General features: G+C 50.6%; 8 protein-coding genes across 8 annotated transcripts; 3 read left to right on the forward strand and 5 right to left on the reverse strand. All coding sequences in view use genetic code 12, as the record gives it.

Moving 5' to 3' along the window:
- Window positions 1-161: 161 nt before the first annotated feature.
- RAT1 (ssRNA exonuclease) lies at window positions 162-3,221 on the forward strand (the record flags this gene model as incomplete). The annotated part of the gene is made up of 1 exon (XM_034156812.1): window positions 162-3,221. The coding sequence occupies one exon, from the start codon at window positions 162-164 to the stop codon at window positions 3,219-3,221; it is 3,060 nt and encodes a 1,019-aa protein (XP_034014718.1).
- Window positions 3,222-4,007: 786 nt separating this feature from the next.
- Window positions 4,008-5,564, reverse strand: DIURU_000400 (pepsin-like aspartic protease; the record flags this gene model as incomplete). Its single annotated transcript, XM_034156825.1, has 1 exon — window positions 4,008-5,564. One exon carries the CDS (start codon window positions 5,562-5,564, stop codon window positions 4,008-4,010), a length of 1,557 nt encoding a protein of 518 aa, XP_034014719.1.
- Window positions 5,565-8,212: 2,648 nt separating this feature from the next.
- On the forward strand, window positions 8,213-9,754 carry ERG5 (C-22 sterol desaturase; the record flags this gene model as incomplete). Its single annotated transcript, XM_034156836.1, has 1 exon — window positions 8,213-9,754. One exon carries the CDS (start codon window positions 8,213-8,215, stop codon window positions 9,752-9,754), a length of 1,542 nt encoding a protein of 513 aa, XP_034014720.1.
- Window positions 9,755-10,324: 570 nt separating this feature from the next.
- DIURU_000402 (uncharacterized protein) lies at window positions 10,325-10,705 on the reverse strand (the record flags this gene model as incomplete). Its single annotated transcript, XM_034156847.1, has 1 exon — window positions 10,325-10,705. The coding sequence occupies one exon, from the start codon at window positions 10,703-10,705 to the stop codon at window positions 10,325-10,327; it is 381 nt and encodes a 126-aa protein (XP_034014721.1).
- A 381-nt stretch (window positions 10,706-11,086) lies between these two features.
- Window positions 11,087-11,581, reverse strand: DIURU_000403 (uncharacterized protein; the record flags this gene model as incomplete). Its single annotated transcript, XM_034156858.1, has 1 exon — window positions 11,087-11,581. One exon carries the CDS (start codon window positions 11,579-11,581, stop codon window positions 11,087-11,089), a length of 495 nt encoding a protein of 164 aa, XP_034014722.1.
- A 945-nt stretch (window positions 11,582-12,526) lies between these two features.
- Window positions 12,527-13,198, reverse strand: DIURU_000404 (uncharacterized protein; the record flags this gene model as incomplete). The annotated part of the gene is made up of 1 exon (XM_034156869.1): window positions 12,527-13,198. One exon carries the CDS (start codon window positions 13,196-13,198, stop codon window positions 12,527-12,529), a length of 672 nt encoding a protein of 223 aa, XP_034014723.1.
- Window positions 13,199-13,864: 666 nt separating this feature from the next.
- MIS12 (Mis12p) lies at window positions 13,865-16,786 on the forward strand (the record flags this gene model as incomplete). Its single annotated transcript, XM_034156880.1, has 1 exon — window positions 13,865-16,786. The coding sequence occupies one exon, from the start codon at window positions 13,865-13,867 to the stop codon at window positions 16,784-16,786; it is 2,922 nt and encodes a 973-aa protein (XP_034014724.1).
- A 140-nt stretch (window positions 16,787-16,926) lies between these two features.
- Window positions 16,927-18,474, reverse strand: DIURU_000406 (cytochrome P450; the record flags this gene model as incomplete). The annotated part of the gene is made up of 1 exon (XM_034156891.1): window positions 16,927-18,474. One exon carries the CDS (start codon window positions 18,472-18,474, stop codon window positions 16,927-16,929), a length of 1,548 nt encoding a protein of 515 aa, XP_034014725.1.
- Between the last annotated feature and the right edge of the window lie 132 nt (window positions 18,475-18,606).

Consider the following 18,606-nt stretch of genomic DNA (forward strand, 5'->3'; position numbering starts at 1 on the left):
ACACTAACTAGAGCCTCTACACATTCATAACACCTTCCAATTTTCATTTCTTTCTCTCCAATTCTCGCCTCACCGTCTGCCTCACCGTCAGCCTCATCTTGCCGTTTTTGTCTCACATCTGCGCATCCCTCACTACACCACCCTCAACCAAGTACCTCACGATGGGAGTGCCGGCGTTATTCCGATGGCTCTCACGCAAATACCCCAAGATCATATCGCCGGTGGTCGAGGAGGATGTCGACGTGGAGTTTGGCAAAGGCAACTACGCCGACCCCAACCCCAACGGCGAAATCGATAACTTATACTTGGACATGAACGGGATTGTCCACCCCTGTTCCCACCCAGAGCATAAGCCGCCGCCTGAGACTGAAGACGAGATGTTTTTGGATATTTTTGAGTATACTGACCGGGTTTTAATGATGGCAAGACCCCGAAAAGTGCTCATGATCGCTGTCGATGGCGTGGCGCCTAGAGCGAAAATGAACCAGCAACGAGCGCGGCGGTTCCGGTCAGCGATGGATGCTAAGCTTAAGGATGAAGAGAAGCAGCGGGAAATCGCTGATCGTGAAGCTAGGGGTGAAATCATCGATCAAGCAGTGAAAAAGAAACTGTGGGACTCTAACGCAATTACCCCAGGCACACCGTTTATGGACCGCTTAGCGCAGGCATTACGCTACTGGGTGGCCTACAAGCTTAGTAGCGACCCCGGTTGGAAAGATTTGCAGGTGATTATCCTGGACGCCACTGTCCCCGGTGAAGGTGAACATAAGCTTATGTCTTTTATCCGTTCCCAGCGGTCTGACCCGCTGTATGACCCCAACACCAAACACTGCATTTATGGGTTAGATGCCGACTTGATTTTCTTGGGTTTAGCCACCCATGAGCCTCATTTCCGTGTAATTCGTGAAGACGTGTTTGCTGATCGTGGTCGTCAATTGGGCACTAAAGATCAGCTTTCCATGAGTGATGCCGATAAGCAGGCCCTCCAGGAGAAGGATAAGAAGAAGCCGTTTGTGTGGCTTCACGTCAACGTGCTCCGGGAGTACTTGGAAGTGGAGCTCTATAACCCGCAACTACCGTTCCCCTTTGACTTGGAGCGGGCCATCGACGATTGGGTGTTTATGTGTTTCTTTGTTGGTAATGATTTCTTACCTCACTTGCCGCTGTTGGACGTTAGAGACAACGGGATCGATATCCTCGTCAACCAATGGAAACGCGTACTTCCACGGCTTAAAGGGTACATCACCTGTGATGGTACCCTTAACTTAGCCGCAGTGGAAACACTTATGCAGCTGGTAACCTATAAAGAAGACGAGATTTTCCGCCGTCGTTTCGAACAAGAACAACGCCGTGAAGAAGGGTTTAAACGCCGTAAAGCTCGTGAAGAAGAAGAGAAAGCATTGAGAAAACAGTACATGAGCACTGTCTCCAAGGGTAAGGAGAAGGCGCCGTTGGAGGCTCAGACAAACATGCCATTGATGTCGACTCTGGGGGAACTTGTCGATGGCTTTGCCCAATTACTGAATAAGGATATTGTTCACAACCAAGGGACTATCACCAAAGCGAATATGGGTAACGCTGAGGCTGCTGCCGCCTTGAAACTGTTACTTGATCGCAAAGCTGCCGGCGAAACTGAAGATGCTACCCCGGCAGAAACCCCCACTGAAGCGGGCGACACTGAGACTGAAGCTACTGAAACCGCCACCGAATCGGAAGCTGGCGAAGCTAGGGGTACCAAGCGTCAGCTTGAACAAGATCTGGACGACGATGACCCTAATGCTGATAAAGTGAGACTTTACGAAGCCGGCTACCGTAAACGGTATTACGAGGAGAAGTTCGGGTGCACCACCGATGAAGAGATCGAGGAAACGCGTAAGCTGGTGGTGAGACTGTATCTTGAAGGTATCTCGTGGGTGCTTTTATACTACTACCAAGGGTGTCCGCTGTGGAACTGGTACTACCCCTACCACTACGCGCCATTTGCTGCTGACTTCCATGATATTGCCGACATCGTGGGACCCGAGGGTATCGTATTCATCCAGGGCGAACCTTTCAGACCGTTTGAACAACTTATGTCGGTGCTTCCCGCAGCCTCCGGGCACAACCTTCCCGAAGTGTTTCGGGGACTTATGCTGGAGCCCGAGCTGGAGATCATTGATTTCTACCCCGAAGAATTCCAAATTGATATGAACGGAGCCAAAATGTCGTGGCAAGGGATCGCGTTGCTTCCCTTCATTGACGAAGTCAGACTTCTCAAGGCGGTGCAAAGTGTATACCCTCAGCTCACCGATGATGAGACTAACCGCAATACCAATAAGGAAGCGGTGCTTTTTGTGTCTCCGCACAATAAGAACTACAAAAAGTTCGTCGAAAGCTTATACAACAACGACGAGAAGCAGGTATCCTTCCCTTACTACCGGTCTCACTTGGCAGGGACAGTGTGGAAGAACCACCACACTTTGAGTGGCACATTAGCGTTCCCCTTAGCGGAAGGGAACATGCCTGATATCAGCCATACCGAATTCTTCCAGGCGTTCTATCTGTTCCCTCCGAAGAAGAAGGGGAAGCTGATGTTGCTTAACGGGTACATCACCCACAACAAAGCTCTCACTCAAGAAGACAAGGATGCGCTTATCTATAACGAGAGAGGCGGTCCCGGAAGATACCTGAGGTTCAGTGCCCCTAAGGAAAGCGACTACGTCAACACTGGCCCCATGGGCGATAAGTTTTACATGACTTATAGCATGTACCGCGGCGGTTACCGGGCGATGTTGAACCAATTGGAGAATAAGCCACAAGGCGGAGACCAAGGACACCAGAGACAATCAGCGACTTATCGTGGTTCAGGACCCGGTAGAGGCCGTGGAGGGTACAGAGGGCGTGGTGGCGGCGGCGGCGGTTACCGCGGTGGTCGTGGCGGTTACCAAGAAGGTGGATACCAAGGCGGTGGATACCAAGGTGGTGGATACCAAGGAGGTGGGTACCAGGGTGGTAACCGTGGAGGCTACCAAGGAGGTAATCGCGGTGGGTACCAAGGCGGTAACCGAGGTGGCTATCAAAGCGGTTATAACAACAACTACAACAACAACAACCAAGGCTACAACCAAGGGGGCCACCAAGGGTACAGCCTGGGATACTCCAACAACAACAACAACAACCAGTCCTCGTCCCACAGCTCGTCGCGAGGCTATAACGACATTAACGACCGCTACCAACGTTGACCGTTATTAATAGATCTAGGTAAAATTCAAATAGACCTAATTCGTTTGTAAAAGAAAATAGTCTAACTTGAGCTTTTTCAGGTTAAATGTCATAAAAATAGCTCCCGTATCTATGCCAAAAAAGGAGATGAGGCAGACAGGATTTGAACCTGCAACCCTTCGATTACCGTCTGGTCCTACTCGAGAACCGGTAAACTGGAGTCGAAAGCTCTACCGTTGAGCCACTGCCCCTCCCTTGGCGGCGGAAGTACGGGAATTACTCGATACGGCAAGTAGTCAAAGGGATAACGAATCCGTTGATTTACCCCTGCATTACTCCCACTTAGTGAACTATACGACCGTATTTGAGAAACGGCACGGCGGGTACCCCTTGAAAATTCAAGATTGTCCCAAATTTGGTTGTTCTATATACAGTGAGACATCAGACCGAATCCGGAAACAATTAAGGTTGAAGCATCGCGAGAAGGTTAGAGGAAAGTGGTAAAGTGCATTAGTTCCCATCATCAACACACCCCGTCCATAATTGGATCATTGGCATCTCCTGAGGAATCTCCCGATTGCGTAGTCTCGGGCAGCCTGGGCCAGCCGTAAATGACAATATCAAACACATCTTTGGCCATATTAGAGATCGTCTCTTCATTACATTATTACCATCTAGTTTAGTATATCTCTTTGTTGATTGTTTAAAGATTTCGTGGCTCTTGTGATTAAGCACACGGTGTATATGATATTGTTTAAACCCTGTGGCAGAACTTATATCAAAGTCTGTTGCGGGCTATCGTTCACTTAGAGGACTTGGATGTCGGAGTCGGTAGTATACTTGACGGGAGCCACCTGGATGGTGTTGTCTTCCAAGTCAAACACGGTGTAGGCGTTACGCAAGAACGACGCCCCCAACACCATATCGGGGAAGTTGGCCAGGGCGTTTTGCACCTTAGCCCCGAACACACAGAGGTCGTTGTATAACCACATGAACCGGTCCAAGCCGAATTCCACTGTGGTCTGCTTAGCAGTGCCCTGGCCAAACTTGAAGGCAATCTTCTTGCTGGTGTCCTGGTTGCAGTCAACAATGTAGTTAGTACCTGAGCGTTGCACCCCGGTGTAGTGAGCCAACATCGTCTTGACAAAGTTTTCCGGCAACACCGTCAAGGTGAAGCCACAGTCCCACGCCACCTGTTGGTTCAACGGCATCTCTTGACCGGCGATCAGCACCGAGTCAAGTTGACCCCAAAGACGAGCGCCTTCGGACTTAAGGGTGACTAAGTCGCCTTGGTATTTGGCGTGGTCAACCCCACCAAACAAGATGGAGCCAGTGGCGGCCTTGGCGGTGTTCAAGTACAACGAGTAGGCGGCCTTAGAGATCTTGTTTTGCGCTTTCAAGGCCCAGGGCAAGTTGTCGTACTTGTTTTGGGTCTGTTCCAAGTCCTTCTTACCCACACCAATTAACGCGTCATCATAGTGGTTCAGCTCCTTAATCAGAGCGAATTGGAAGTTGGTCAAGTCGACGTTACCAATGGAGAAGTCGTCGTAAGCCCACACACCCAGCGATGAGCCCAGAGTACCTTGGTATTGGACCCCGTAGGGTGTAGAGGTGACTCTGCCACTCAGCGATTGAGCAGGGTCAAACACCGCTTGTTTCACCCACATATCGGAGGAACCAGTGTCGATAAGTGCCTTGAACAGCAGCTTTTGCAGACCGCCTTTAACCACCATATAGTAGACACCCTTCAAGTTCATATCGAGTCCGGCGACGGCAGTGTTATCCGGCGACGTGGTCGGCTGAGGGTTGGGAGCCTTAGACGTCGTCGGTTGAGGCTGAGGCTGTTTTGACGTAGTAGGTTGAGGTTGAGGCGCTCTAGAAGTGGTAGGCTGGGGTTGAGGTGGAGGCTGTTGTTGCTGTTGAGGGGGGTTCCAAGGGTCAGGAAGACCAGTCCAGCCAAACACGATTTTCCATACGGTGTTAGCCACGCCGTTTTTACCGAAGATGATGCCTCTCTTTTGGTTTTGCGCTTCATTGGGCTGGTTTTGTTGTTGGTGCTGAGGGTTGACAATCGCGTCGATGGCATCGGCGCCAGCGTTGATGGCATCGACACCCGTGTTGATCACCGTGTCCAGCACATTCTTCACGAGCTCGAGCAGGGTTGCCACCAGCTCAATTAACGGCAGCACCTCGACGTCGAACGAGATGACCAAGGGGGCGGGCTTGGAGCCATTAAGGGCGCGGGGGATCACCTGGGCGACGATGAAGGTGGCGAGGAACAAGTACAACACAAACTTCATCAGACGGTAGCGAGGGGGATGTCGGGGCGGCGCCATCATATTTATTCGTCGGTTCGTCAACATTGGAGTTGGGGGGCCCAGGGCGCTTGGCCACGCCTAAACTTTAGTGGTCGCATGCGCGGTCGTCTAGGCGCGTTTTCCCCGAGCGAACGTCGACCCCGAAAGCGTGCGAAGAGCTCACGGGTTAAATGACAAAAGCCACGAGTATTTTGGCTATTAACAGAGCTCAGGATGGTCTGAAACCACCATATTAGCCGGTTTGACACGTCAAATTCCCTAGAGCTACCCATTCTGGAATTCTGGCGTACCTGCGCATTTAGTAGACGGTGCGTTTTGTGGCCAGCTCGCCTCGACCTAAACGTTGACCGCGTCGCTGGATTGGGGAGCAAGGTCGACTCTCCAAGGCGGATGCCAGCCGCAGCCCGCGTTCGTGACTAAACCTAGTTTTCGAGGCTAGGCGGACGCCAGACATAGCTGCTTTAGACTCGTTTCCATCTTCTTTTAGCCGCAGCCACTACCTGGCAACCGTCGTAATTAGCCATCGTACCCCACATATAGGTCCCTCCACCACCTCACCACCACCCCGTACGGTGACGTTACCGGTTAAGGGGCTTCCCCATCGGTCGTGGTTAAGCCCGCAAATGGCGGTTGGCGATCGACCCTCGCCTGAATTTAGCCGAGCTTGAAAGCCTTCCGCTGAAAAGAGACACAAGGCACAGCCCCCGCCCCATGGGGCGATTCTAAATAACATAAACAGGCTGATTTAGGGTTGGAGTAAGTGGAAAAGGATTGGCACTGAGGTCCATGTCCCGAAACACCGATGTCTCAGCCTCATCGCTGCCGTATGTTACTGGTTACATTTTCACTTACATGTCATCGGTCCCTGCTGAGGGACCCCTAACATTCGCTTACAGGTCGCGTAATCTGGTAAATGAATTAAGCGATGATAGAGGTCTAAACCTACGTCAGCCAACGTGGGGGTTTAGAGGCGGCTCTCCTTTTTTTCAACGGAACCGTTGTTTTTTTCTCTCATAGTGCCATATTATTGTTCACCACACAAACAACACGAAAACGCGAAAAAGCGCGATTGTGTCTAAACACGTTTGTGTCTGCTTTTCTCCTCGTGTAAGTAAGATAATACTGTGGAGGTATCTGGGAAAACGTGACTAGTTATTCTTAGACTATCAGGGAAGATAAAAAACATCAACAGATAGCTTACATCATCAGAGATTTCGAATCCTGGTTCGATGTGGTCGAGATTGTGTTCAGTTAGATCTGCATTGCGATCCGAGACGAAGTCCGTAGCGGTGGCACCTGAAACACTAAGATGGGCATCTATCTTTGCCGGTACCACGGAAAGAAATAAAGGGCAATATCACGCCCTATGTTTTCTTTGTACCACTGCAAAGCTCGCACTCGGTAGTTGTAGTAATCTCTTCACTTACCATGATTATTGCAATCATAAAGGATGGTCTTACTGAAACATACTATATGACTGCAATCCGAAATCACAGAGTGAATCTTAGTTGTGTTGTCTCTTGTAGGACTTGGATAATTGCAAAATCTGGTGTTACTTTCAGTTACTGTGATTGGCTAGGATCATTGGGGTACCAATAGATATGAATGTCGGGTGTTTCTACTATGAAAAGAAGTTCCTTTTTTTCACAAATGTCAACTTTAATCGAGATTTAGGTACGAAAAGTGGCTGGGGTGCCATTATAAGTGGGGAGGTTGCAGCGAGATGTCGTGGACGTCCGATTAGTCAGCACACTTTATCGGGTTGCGAAGGGAACTTACGACCAGCTGCCGACACTACCGTGCCAAGACCGACTACGAGTATCCTAGGTAAAGACGAGAGGTTTTATTGGAATACGATGGTAGCGCCAGTTTATAATATATCCGTTCACCGTAATTTATCCGTCCAGGGACCATTCAACTAACGCGGGACGACGCAAACTGTATTTACGTGTCTGCGCACGGAGATATCTGGATTTCGCGTCATGAGCCCCCACCCCACCTCACAATATTCCTATACGACAACAACGACATGGTGAAATAGTACTCGAACCAAATAGATATGGTCTGCTCTTTGTTTGCTCATATTAAGAGACATTGCTATTAATGAACTCACAATTTAAAATTCCGGAACTCCTGTTTACAGGCAACTATTCGCTGGATCACCCGATCGTATGGGGCGCGCTATACGACGTACACCCTCTCGTCGTATAGGACCAGTTACCCCCGCGAAACACGAGCCTAGACGGATTGTTCCCCGTATCAACACCACCGGCATGTCGGCTTAGTTTTCGTTTTCTTTACACTCCACCTAATTACGTGTAGTATTGTGACAGGCGATCCCCTGGCTCGCTAGCTGTCGCCTCGTGGGGTTGTTGACATCGCGGCTCGGGGGTTGGCGTTCTGGGCCGAGCCCGCGCAACTGTTCCTCATGAAAGACTACGCGGACCCAAAGGCCCCGAAACCACAGCAAAGAAACGAAAATCCTCTATAGATGGTAAGTAATTAGTAACTGAAACATACCAACGATTCCTACCACGCTACATTTTAGCTGGTTGACATTAAACTAACCCTTATTCGCCGTCGTCCTCGCAATTGTCGTGCCGATGGTTACCAGAATTACCTGCAGGACTGCACCCATAGAAAATCTTTTTAGGTATATCTATTTTGCACCTCCCCTCGCTGGAAAACAGACAATGAACTCGACGGCGGCGATTTCTCTGGCGAGCGTCTCCGCCTCTTTCAAGGACACGGTGGTGCTGCAGTGGCAGCAGACCGCCTGGTGGCAGATCGTGCTTGCCCTCATCGTCATCGGGTTGACCTACGACCAGGTGATGTACCAGATCCGCAAGGGCCTGATCGCCGGGCCCAGCATCAAGTTCTGGCCGATTATCGGTCCCTTCTTGGAGTCGCTCGACCCTAAGTTCGAAGAGTACTTGGCCAAGTGGAACTCGGGCAAGCTCTCGTGCGTGCTGATCTTCCACAAGTTCGTGATTATCGCTTCTGACAGAGACTTGCTGCGTAAGATTTTGGGCGCCCACAAGTACGTCAAGCCCTGTGTCGTCGACGTCGCCACCAAGATCTTGCGTCCCGAGAACTGGGTGTTCTTGGATGGCAAGGCCCACTCCGATTACCGTAAGGGGTTGAACGGGTTGTTCCGCCAACAAGCGCTCGAAATTTACATCCCCACCATCGAAGACATCGTCGACAAGTACCTTGTTGAATTCCAAGCCAAGAAGGAACCGGAGAAGTTCTTCCCCCACTTCCGTGAGTTCCTCTGCGCCATCTCGTTGCGTACCTTCTGCGGTGACTACATTGACGACTCGCAAGTGGCCATGGTCGCTGACAACTACTACCGGGTTACTGCCGCGTTGGAGTTGGTCAACTTCCCCATCATTTTGCCCTACACCAAGACCTGGTACGGGAAGAAGATCGCCGACGACACCATGAAGATCTTTGAAGCCTGTGCCGCCAAGTCAAAGAAGTACATTGAAGCCGGTGGTGAACCTAAGTGTGTCATGGACGAATGGGTGTATCTTATGAAGCGAGCCCGTGAAGGTAAGGCCGAAAACGCCGACGACGCCGTGTTGGTGAGAGAGTTCTCCAACAAGGAAATCTCGGAAGCCATCTTCACCTTCTTGTTTGCCTCGCAAGACGCGTCGTCGTCGTTGGCGTGCTGGGTGTTCCAAATTGTTGCTGACAGACCTGACGTGCAACAGAAGATCAGAGAAGAACAATTGCGCGTGAGAGACGGCGACGCCACCAAGCGTTTGACGTTGGACATGATCAACTCGATGGACTACACCAACAAGGTGATTAGAGAAACCCTTAGATACCGTCCCCCCGTGATCATGGTCCCCTACGTGTGCAAGCAAGACTTCCCCATCACCCTGGAATACACCGCGCCTAAGGGGTCGATGCTTATCCCCTCGCTCTACCCGGCGTTGCACGACCCTGAAGTATACCCTCAACCCGATGAATTTATCCCCGAGAGATGGGACAACCCCACCCTGGAGATGACGGTGAGAAACTGGTTGCCCTTCGGCACCGGCCCCCACGTGTGCTTGGGCAAGAACTACGTGCTCATGTTGTTCACGGCCATGGTGGGTAAGATGGTGTTGTTCTCCGACATCAACCACCACAAGACGCCGTTGTCGGAAGACATCAAGGTGTTCGCCACCATTTTCCCCAAAGACGACTTAATCTTGGACTGGGTTCCTAGACAACCGACGGCGTAAGCAATAGACGTACGTACATTTTTTAATAGTAACATGTTTGATCACAAATACTGGTTGGCAGTGTAGATGTATATAATAAGAAAATATCATTATACTAACGGGGTGATTGTCAATTCCCAGATAGGTCGAGGGCACCACCCGCTCCCATTGTCACGGCTTAATGTGGTAATCGGACAATAACCACCAAACTACCATATAAACCAATATACTTCTTACTACTTCCATCATCCACTAATCAACCATGGCTGCTCAACAATCCAACACTCAAACCCCTAAGGACAACTACTCTCTTGAAAAGGACTTCCGCTTCTTCGACTTGTGCGTGATTGTCTAAATCGATTATATACTCAATGAACAATTCTATTCCATTTACTCCTGCAGAAACTTATCATCTTTCAATGGACGATATGTTCAATTGATTTTATTAGATGGATTCTGGGTATTTCATTCATTGAGCTCGGCTATGACACCCTCACTGTTTGATGTTCATGAGAGTTCCCATGCATCACGAAATATTTCAAATCTTGGGGGTATACATTGATTCTCAAGCTAACTATCGGTTTATACTCATTACATCCCCATATGTTGGCTTTCATCAAAATTGGGGACAAGATGAGGACCGAAAAGCAACGGCACGTCTACATCTTCCAACCCCAATTGCTTCATTGTGGCGTCACACCAATACTCAAAGTGTTCGAGCCGCGAAAGGTTTTCAAAGTGCAATGCGGCAGTATCACTCCATTTGGCAAAGCTCACCTTAAACTGTTTCACCAATGCAGGCATCGAAATGCCCATGTAAAACACAGATCTGAAGTCAGCTTTCTTGATGGCGATAGATTGAAGACGGTCACACGCGTCAAACGTCACTGGAGACGGCTTGCCTTCCGCGGTAAGCGTGGTATCATCGACCCACCGGTCATCCAATCGCTCGATGTAAATCCTCTCCACCATCGGCGGGAACCGCAGGCTCAATCAATGAGCCCGACTCAAGCGTCACCACGTCTGCCGATATATCCACTTTGCGCAACGTCGACCAGTTGATATGGATGAAGCTCATATGAAGATTGATGATACAGTCTTGAATCATACCTCCGTGGCTTTCCCAGGCTGTAATGGCAACGCGACGAAGTTGGGGATATTGTTTCAACGGGAAATCCATGCCGCAGCCGTATAACTCGACCAAGCTGGGAGCATGGAGTCGCACACAACGTTCCGTACCACAGAGTTTCAACGACGTAAGCTTTGCACAAACGATCGACACCTCAGTCGCAAGGCGTATTACCAACGTTCTAAGTTCAGGACATTTGATCGTCGCAACTCTCGATACATGCATCAGCATGAGCTTAGGGCATTCAACAGCAGCGTGGAAGGCGCCACAGATGTGTAAGTCGGTGAGGTTAGGCGAGCGGACAGCCAAATTTCCAATTCCTCTACCGCGGGCGGCAATGAAAAGAACTTGTGCATCGGTTCCCCCACCGTCATGTGTAAAACCTTCAAATTTTGAAGCGGACTGGTGTTGGTGATTGAAAAATTACGTCCCTTGAGCGAGTGCAATTGAGCCTGTTGGGCAAGGGTGAGGTGGTCTGACACATTGTAGAAGGAGAGGCCCCGGGGAGGAGGAGTAACTTCAACCCTTCGAAGGTGAGGGAGGTTGCGTCTTGTCAATTCTTGGTATTCATAGATGGTGAGATCCTGTAAACGTTTCAACGCAAGACGTGGGTGAAGGTATTGGACATTGATCGTCTCAAGCTGATGGTAGGGAATCTTGCCAGTAAAATTACCAGGCCAAACCACGTGGCGGAGATTTTTCAACGAAAGAAGATGCATGTCGACGAAATCACAGTTGATGGCGTGAAATGTCGTGTGACGGAGCGAAGCCACTGTCTTTCATGACAAGCGTGGTGACGGTGTCAGGGATCTGCTTAGGGTCGACTTTGAGACCACCTTCTACGGTCAATGACATCCAATTGACACTTTGACCAAGACGACCAAGAGTCGCTTCGGGAACCATTCCCATTTCGGTTATCGACAATGGACGGAGGACAATGTACTCGTTGAACACCGTGAGCGAGACCAGCTCGCAGTTGGCGGCGTTAACATCAGCAATGGCTTTCTTGAGTAAACCCACAGGAATGTTCACACTGATATGGCATCGGGGAAGCTTAGCGCAGGTGTCGAAATCGATGTAGCGATGGTCGCCGCCCCTCCACTTTTTCGGGAGACACCGGAATCACCCGTCCGTTGAAATATCTTGCGGTGTGGTGTCGCGTAGCAGCATAGGTCTTATCCTCTCTCCATCGTGGCGTAGAACCAGCACACCGACACTAGGTCAATCTCATTGAATATAAGCTTCTGGACCTCGGTGGGGAGATCCTTGAACGCCGTCATTGCGGTAAGTGGCCCAGGAATCGATTTGGTGGCGACGTGCAGTAATTGTATATGTTGCACATTGATGTTTCATAGTAGTATAAGAATGACGGTGATCGCGACTTTGACGAGGCAACTCGAACGCACCCCGAGACGAGAAAATGAAACTAGGCAACGGAAATGGGTTGGAAATTGATTATCAATTGAGCTTGGCTTTGAATCAATCCATTGCCAATAGCAACTAAGGATATTGTGTAATTAGTGTCTATGTAGGTTAGGATGGAACCATTCATATCGTCAAGACGATTGATCGATTGCCCTATCGCGTCGTCTAATCTCAAGAAGATGAGGAAACTCTATGCCGATAACGATGAGTTAATTCTATCATCTCTCATCATCTTCCATTCAGTCGTAAGGGTCCTTGAGGTTTTGTGGTACCCATGGAGTAGCCTTAAACTCCACTGGCTCGATCTCTTCATCGACAAACCCAAACGCCTTAGGGTCGTCGGGAAAGCTTACTCCTTTGAGCACTTTGATATCGGCAAACTTATGGAATTTGGTGAAGTTGTGGCGCATCGCTTTGCGAATATGGTCGCGGTTGTCCTTAGTGGTAAACTCAATAAAAGGAGACTTGATGTTCAGGTGGGTAAGCTCATAAGTGCCTGCCAAATGAGACCCATGCTTCGCTAGATTGTGAGCGAATGGCACCTCCACCGTACCATCAAAATAGCGGTCATCGTCCTCGATGTAAGGGTAGCGAGGGATGGCCACAAGCAGCTTTATCTGGTCCAAAATCTTTAGCTGGTTGGCGGCATCGTCACTATTTTCATTTTCCACCACGGTGGGCTCGTGTTCAAGTAGATTGCCGATGACTCGAGACTTATAGGATGGGGCGTAGACCACCTCTAGCGCCTCGCCATGGGGCACTAACAGGGTGGGCTTAAAGCGGAAAAGCTCGAGCGGCGCGAGCTGTTTGAAGTTATCGTAGATCCACTGGGCCTCGACTGACAGCAGCGGCGGCGGACTGAAGGTTATTCGCGCCAGCAAATGGTGGGGCAAGTTGCGGGGGATCCTCATCGGGTGCGAGTGGGCATGCCGTTGGTGGTGACCAAGTGAGACACAAACAAAACTACGTCCAAATCTATCAAACAAAGAACTTCTGATCTAGAAATAGATGACGTAGTATACAAGTCTTAGCCAGTACCGATTTGTTGAAACTTAGGATCTAATAAGGAGACTCTCTTTGATCTACTAATGGTCTTTTCTAGTGAATGTCCTATTGCTAGATCAAAAGCAATACTCTTGCTAGGCGTTCCGGGTTCAACCACGGCCAAACGGGAGTGCACGAGGGCAATTTCACAAGAAATTTTTGGTGATTGCTTGTTTTTGCTAGTGGCGTGTCCGAAACCGGAGCCCGGAAGCGGCATGCGCTGCAAACCACCAATTTACGCCAGATAGCGTGGCCTTTAGGGGTGCACATTTAAGCTGATTACGTAGTTTGATCAGTATCAGCTATAGTTACATAAGAGTAGCATATAGCTGTTTTTGCCAGGGTGTCTCACGAGAGGCTTCCCCTCCTTTGTCGCGATGAGGTGAGTCACGTCCCGAGTCAGCGTCGCTTATCGCGGGGCCGAGTCACGCTGATAAACATTACTTTTTCTAAGGAGGCCCTCCGTGCTACCACACAAGTTTACCCGCCCATCTCCCGCAACCCGTTTGCGTTCACTTCGAAACAACCCCCCCATGCTTCGTTTCACTCGATCCCCGGCAGCCGCCATCAGTCTCCGGCGCCTCACCACGCTGGCCCCCCGCTGGCAGGCGGTGGTGATGCTGGGCACCCGGCTTGCCAAACAGATCCGCGGCCAGATCCACGACCATGTCGTCGACTATAACGTTGCTCACCACCCTGAGTTGGCCGGCAAGCCTTTGCTGTTTGACGACCTCAAATTCAAGCCGCTGTTGGTGATTATCCAAGTTGGCGACCGTCCCGATTCGCTGGCGTACGTGAGACTGAAGCTCAAGGCCGCTCAAGGGTCTAACATCGACGCTCGTTTGGTGAAATTTGACACTCTGATTACTGAGGAGAAGTTGTTGGACGAGATTGCCGCCATCAACGATGACCCCAGCGTCAACGGGCTTTTGATCCAATTGCCGTTACCTAAACACATCAATGAGACCTTGATTACCAACGCTGTGGCCACCGAAAAGGACGTCGATGGTTTTGACCGTTATAACGTCGGTGAACTCTCCAAGAGAGGTGGTTCTCCCTTGTTCAAGCCCTGTACTCCTAACGGGGTGATGGAGCTTATTAAGCAAACTGGTGTCGAATTAAAGGGTAAGCACGCCGTAGTCATCGGCAGAAGTGACATCGTCGGTACCCCTGTCGCCGCCATGTTGCGTAACGCTGACTGTACCGTTACTGTGTGCCACTCCCGTACTAAGAACATCCCCGAAATGGTCCGTCAGGCCGACATTGTTGTGGCCGCTGTGGGTATCCCTGAATACGTTAAGGGCGACTGGATCAAGCCTGGTGCGGTTGTCATCGATGTCGGTATCAACTACAAGGATGACCCCACCCACAAGAACGGCCGTCGTCTCGTCGGTGACGTTGACTACGCCGAAGTGGCCGAGAAGGCGCTGTTCATCACCCCTGTCCCCGGTGGTGTGGGTCCGATGACCGTCGCCATGCTCTGCTCTAATGTGTTTGACGCTGCTCGTTATCAACAACAGAACAAGACCAAATTTGTTCCTCTTCCCGTGAAGTTGGAAAACCCCGTGCCGCTGGATATTGCCATTTCCAGAGCTCAACAACCGAAAAAGATCACCAAAGTCGCTAAGGAATTGGGGCTTTTGGAAGCGGAACTCGAACCTTTTGGCCACTACAAGGCTAAAGTCGACACCAAAAAGGTTGTGGACCGTTTGAGAAAGACTCACGGTGACGCCGTCGGTAACTACGTGCTTGTTGCCGGTATCACTCCCACCCCTCTTGGTGAAGGCAAGCTGACTACTACCATGGGTCTTACCCAAGCTTTAGGGGCTCACTTGGGCTACCACTCAATTGCTAACGTCCGTCAGCCGCTGATGGGTCCCACTTTTGGCGTTAAAGGTGGCGCTGCTGGAGGTGGCTACTCGCAAGTGATTCCTATGGACGAATTCAACATGCACTTGACTGGTGACATCCACGCCATCTCTGCGGCTCAAAACTTGTTGTGTGCTGCTGTCGACACCCGTATGTTCCACGAATACACTCTGAAGCTGATTGGCGGCTTCTACAAGCGGTTGGTCCCCGCCAAGAAGGGGGTGCGCAAGTTCACTCCCTCGATGCTCAAGCGTCTTGAGAAGTTGGGCATCAACAAGACTAACCCTGACGACTTGACCCCCGAGGAAATTGAACGGTTTGCTAAGCTTGACATCGACCCCGAGCTGATTACCATTAAGAGAGTCGTCGACTGTAACGACCGGTTTGTGCGGGAAATGACCATCGGTGAAGGTAAGAACGAAGCCCTGAAGTTCCCGCCGAGAAAGCTGGGGATGGATATCACCGTGGCCCTGGAGATCATGGCCATCCTCGCTCTTTCCACTTCACTCCAAGACTTGCGTGACCGTGTTGGTCGCATCGTCGTCGGTACTCAACGTAACACTGGCGAAGCGATTACTGCTGAAGATATCGGTGTGGCTGGTGCCATCACCGCTCTCCTCAAGGACGCCATCAAGCCTAACTTGATGCAATCGCTTGAAGGTACCCCCGTGTTTGTCCACGCCGGTCCCTTTGCCAACATCTCCATCGGTGCTTCGTCGGTGGTGGCTGACCAATTGGCGTTGGCTTTGACCGGTCCCCAGAAGGGTTACGTTGTCACTGAGGCTGGTTTCGACTTCACCATGGGTGGGGAACGTTTCTTCAACATTAAGTGCCGTACCTCGGGTTTCAAGCCCAACGCGGTGGTGCTTGTGGCCACTCTGAGAGCGCTTAAGCTCCACGGCGGTGCTCCCGACGTCAAGCCTGGCCAAGCATTGCCTCAAGAGTACACTACCGAAAACCTCGACTTCTTGAGCGCTGGTTGTGCCAACTTGGCTAAGCAAATCGCTAACATCAAGCAGTACAACGTCCCCGTGGTTGTGGCCATCAACACTTTCGAAACCGACACTCCTGCCGAACTTGAATTGATCAAGCAAAAGGCGCTTGCTGCCGGTGCTGACTTTGCCGTGCCCCTGAACCACTGGGCTGAAGGTGGTAAGGGTGCCGTCAACCTCGCCAAGGCGGTGGTGGAAGCCTGTGAACAAGGCGATCGCACCCCTACTTACTTGTACGACACTGAGCTGCTGGTGGAAGACAAGATCCGCACCATTGCCCAGAAGATGTACGGCGCTGCCGACATTGAGTTGTCGCCGTTGGCTAAGCAGCAGATCGAAACCTACACCCGCCAGGGCTACGACAAGTTGCCCATTTGCATTGCTAAGACGCAGTACTCGTTGTCGCACGACCCTGCGCTCAAGGGTGTTCCTCAAGGGTTCGTGGTGCCGATCAGAGAGGTGAGATGTCTGGCGGGGGCGGGCTACCTTTACGCGTTGGCGGCGGAGATCATGACCATCCCCGGGTTGCCGACGCACGCCGGGTTCATGAACGTCGAGGTCAACGACGACGGAGAAATCGAAGGACTTTTTTAATAGACTTATAGAGTATACATGTGATATTTGATTGGATTGTCGTGGCCTTTTGGTTGTATGTCTCATTGTTCCTTTATTGGCTATCTCTGAATAAATCTCTCATTATACCATTGAAGTCGGTTAAATTGCAATTGGTGTGATTAGGCGAAGGCCACGGGACACCCGTTAAGTAAACAGATGGTCAAGTTACTGCGCACTAACGGCGGGTACTCATGGGCTCCAGGTCCACCAAGAGTCTCAAACGTTTGCAAAAGCCGAACCAATACGTACGAGGCTTCGGTCAAGGCAAATTGCTGGCCTAAGCAGATTCTCGGGCCACCATTAAACGGTAAGTATGCCCATCCCATCTTCTTCATTTGCGGGTCGAACCACCGTTCCGGCTTGAATTCGTCAGCATCCTTACCGTAGATGTCCGGGTCCATGTGCATGGCATGCACTGAGTACATCAACGTCGTCCCCTTAGGAACAAACATGGGGTCGTTACCATCAGCACCACCACCACGAGGTAACGTCGTGTCTTGTACTGCCACTTTAAAGCTCTTGGGCACCAGAGGGTACATTCTCAATGTTTCACTGATTACTGCTTGAAGGTACTCACACTTCTTCATCAGCTCAAACGTGATATCTTCTAACGAGTCACCAAACCGGTGGTGGACTTCGTCGCGAAGCTTTTGCCAGAGGTCAGGGTGACGAGCAAGTTCCATAAACACAAACGAAAGTAGCCCCGCCGTGGTGTCTCTGCCTGCCAATAAGATGTTAAGCGCTTGGTCACGAAGTACTTTGGGATCGCGACAATTCTTTGCCAACTCGTAGAGGAAGACGTAGCCATGACGACTAGCAAGGTCAAGATCAGCCGGTGACATGGCCAATGCCTTATTGACGTAGTAGTCACTGAACCGGTGGACTTCATCGTTAAGTTGGCGGAATTCGCGGCCATCCTTAAGGAAGTAAGCGCCTTGAAGAGCCACCCGTTGACTAAGGTAGTCCTGCGAAAGGTCGAAGGCGTAGCTGAAGTTCTCTCTTTCAGGGAAGGCAGCCACTTCCTCGGGCGAACGAGCCTGGCCAATGACACCATCACTCAACAGCTCAACACTTTCACCAAAAAGAAATTCCGTCGCCAGATCAACCGTCAACCGGAAAAACAATTCCTGTAAGTCAAATACTTCTCCCTGGCGGGCATAGATCTGGCGTACAAGTCGTTGTACGTGAGGCTCAAGCATTTGTACGTGGGCCACTTGTTCTCGAGCAAATTGAGGTCTAAGCATCGTCCGTGAATGTTTCCAGCCTTCACCATCAAGCGTGAAGATACCGTCACCCAAAAGCGGAGACAACATTTGTTTTCTTTGGCCAAACTGGTAGTGGCTAAAGTTAGTCGCTAGCACTGCTTTAATGTTCTCGGGGTCTCTAGTAGCCACGGCGAAGTTACCGCCAAGGAAGATTGTGAATGTCTTTTGGTGAGGCCAGCGGTCATCGCCATAGAGATACCGACGGTTAAACAGAAGGATTCGTCCTTCCTTCTTTGCCTTGAGAATAGGGACCAAATTAGCAAACCCCCACACGCCATCGGACTTGTGGAACTTAAATGGCAGACATCCCGCCTGGCGTTCTTTGCGAGCAAACACAAGGCGCCCAATAACGATTTTGGCGGCGATCAACGCCACCACGAATAACAAGCCCCAAAGCAACATCCAGTGATGAAGAGAAAATCGTATTAGTGCCGGTATTTATCGACAATGGCTGATTCCCCCCTCACTCTCGGTGTCGGCATGCCCTGCACTTAGACACAATCCCTTTTCGCTCCCCGCACCTTATGGCCAAAA

This window comes from Diutina rugosa (genome assembly GCF_008704595.1).
Source record: "Diutina rugosa strain CBS 613 chromosome Unknown scaffold16_size293850, whole genome shotgun sequence".
Classification (NCBI taxonomy): Eukaryota; Fungi; Ascomycota; class Pichiomycetes; order Serinales; family Debaryomycetaceae; genus Diutina; species Diutina rugosa.